Source organism: Octopus bimaculoides, chromosome 26 (genome assembly GCF_001194135.2).
Source record: "Octopus bimaculoides isolate UCB-OBI-ISO-001 chromosome 26, ASM119413v2, whole genome shotgun sequence".
Lineage (NCBI taxonomy): Eukaryota > Metazoa > Mollusca > Cephalopoda > Octopoda > Octopodidae > Octopus > Octopus bimaculoides.
Genome location: NC_069006.1, coordinates 2,416,903 through 2,419,752, shown reverse-complemented (window position 1 = coordinate 2,419,752; position 2,850 = coordinate 2,416,903). Strand labels below are relative to the sequence as shown.

Sequence of the window (2,850 nt, the reverse complement as noted above, 5' to 3'; positions counted from 1 at the left end):
CTGCCGTGAAGTTCTGAGTTCAAATTCCGCCGAGGTCGACTTTGTCTTTCATCCTTTCGGGGTCGATAAATTAAGTACCCGTTACGCACTGGGGTCGATGTAATCGACTTAATACCTTTGTCTGTCCTTGTTTGTCCCCTCTATGTTTAGCCCCTTGTGGGCAATAAAGAAATAAGAAGAGGTACCCTAAAAGAAAGTTTGAAAATTTACTTGTTCAAATAGCTGATCTTGCACATGCATATTAACTTTTATTTTTTCCAGACATTTTAGTCTCATTTTGTAGAACAAATCACTTTCAGTTATAAAAATAACTTTACTCTCAACTTCTGTCGTATTTTCACTTTTCTTTGTCCAGAACACAAACATTGATTCATGTTTTTTCCAAACTTTTGAGTTTCATTTCATAGAAAACTTTCACTTTCAGATATTAAAATAACACATTCCAAACTTTTTAGTCTCATTTTCTAGAACAAATCACTTTCAGATATAAAAATAACACTTTCAAACTTAGCCATGTACACGAACATAATTTATTGACTCATAAATTTTCCAAACTTTTGAGTTTCATTTCATAGAAAACTTTCACTTTCAGATGTAAAAATAACACTTTTACTTTCTACTGTAAAAATAACACTTTTACTTTCCTACTGTCATTTTTTACTTACTGTTACCCAGAACACAAATGCTTTTATTGACTCATATTTTTTCCAAAATTTCAAGTTCCATTTTGTATAAATGAAATATAAAAATAACATTCTGTTGTGCCTGGGGAGAGTCATTTTCTTTTTGTGCCTTATAATTTAACACACTCACCGGTAAAATTTCCACTTATTTCTTATTTTTATTTTTCTAAAATTTTCGTTGCGTCTTGCAACCTTATAAGGTACAAAAAGAAAATGACTCTCTCCAAACACAACAGAATATGCTTCAGCACACACATTCACATAAAGAATCTTGCAAACCAAATCCAAAAACAAAATAAAGATAACACTTTTACATTTAACTTCTGTCGTTTTTTTTTTTTAACCTCATATTGCCCAGGAATTCTTAGTGAAAAGGTATGTGCAATGCTAATACTAATTATTGAATACATGTTTCTTTCATTATTTCTTTCACAGACTTAAGCTCACACTTTTCAATAAATCCAAAGTTTACCCCTTCCTGCATGCAGTCGCTGCATATGCTAGAAAGAGCAGGGATTATTTGGATGTTCTAAGGCCTATAAACATATCAACAATAGTCATACCAACCAGTTCATCTCTGACTTTATTTTTTGAAATTATGCTAGTATGTGTTATGTTTTACTTGTTTCAGTCATTGGACTGTGGCCATGTGGGAGCACTGATTGACTTTTAGTTGAACAAATCCGCCCCGGTCTTTATTTTATTAAAACCTGGCACTTAGTCCATCATTCACTTTTGCCAAATTGCTTAAGTATGGGGACATAGACAAACCAACAACGGTCGTCAAGCAGTGGTGGCTATAGTAGGAGATACTTGCTCAAGTACCATGCAATGGGATTGAACCCAGAACCATGTGGCTGGAAAGCAAACATATCAGGAAAAGTTGAGGTGCCTAAAATATCTACCTTTCCCCAATTTTTCCATGACAAATTCCAATATAATCAGAAGTGAATGTTTGTGTATATAAAAGAGTTAATTAGCTATAGCATGAAGAAATGGGAAGTAATTAACCATACTCGATGACTGGCACCTGTGCCAGTGGAGCACTAACAGCACTGTCGAGCGTGTTCATTGCCAGTGCCATTGGACTGGCTCCAGGGCAGGTGGCACATAAAATACACCATTTTGAGCGTGGCCGTTGCCAGTACCATGTGACTGGCCCTAGTGCTGGTGGCACGTAAAAGCATCCACTACACTCTCAGAGTGGTTGGCATTAGGAAGGGCATCCAGCTGTAGAAACTCTGCCAAATCAGATTGGAGCCTGGTGTAGCCATCTGGTTCGCCAGTCCTCAGTCAAATCGTCCAACCCATGCTAGCATGGAAAGCGGACGTTAAATGATGATGATGATGATATATATATATATATATATATATATATGACGAGATTCCACACAACTTTAGTCTACCAAATGAACTCACAAGTCATTGGTTAGATCTGAGCTGTAGTAGGAAACACTAGCCTAGGTTGCAGTGTGGTGGGACTGAATAATATAAATTAAATTTAAGACTAAACACAAAACAGATTTAAACACATCTATGTAGAAAAATGAATTTACCGCAGATTTACCTTTTTCTGTAATTCTCTCAAATTTCCCAAATGAGAAGTAGGTTCTGGTCCAGGAATGCCAAGATCTTTGAAATATGAAAAGCTTCTTCTTCCAAATCTAATATATAGAAGATAAATACATCCAATAATAATAACAATGTTGTGGTTTTTATCATTAGCCACAAGTGCTCGAATATACAGTATGAAACACGCCTCACACAACGTTACAAAATATGCAGCATATACGCACATATATTTAATATTGGTCTCAAACTTTGGCATAAGGCCAGCAATTTTGGGGGTTGGGTAAGTCAATTACATCGACCCCAGCATTTAACGGTACTTATTTTATCAATCTCCTAGAGGAGTTAGGACAGGCATTGAGTTGTATAATATATAATAACGAATTGAAACCGAGTGTACATATTTTGAATGCATTTGATATCTCAGATAATGGTGCATTTTGCACAAGACATGAAATTCCCTTTTATCCGATGCTAAATTATTTGAATCATGTATTAAATGTATTCAGAATACCATTCCTTGGCCTGACCTCGTTATATACATCATCATCATCATTTAATGCCCACCTTCCATGCTGGCATGGGTCAGATAGTTTGA

The 2,850-nt window shown here is 35.6% G+C and overlaps 1 protein-coding gene across 1 annotated transcript in view; it reads right to left on the bottom strand.

The window, feature by feature from the left end:
- LOC106880585 (cytochrome P450 3A9) overlaps positions 1-2,850 on the bottom strand; it is a 23,629-nt gene that overhangs the window by 14,693 nt on the left and 6,086 nt on the right. Inside the window, exon 2 of the mRNA XM_052976966.1 lies at positions 2,251-2,347. Within this exon, the coding sequence (XP_052832926.1) occupies positions 2,251-2,347 (97 nt within the window). The remainder of the gene's footprint in view (positions 1-2,250; positions 2,348-2,850) is intronic.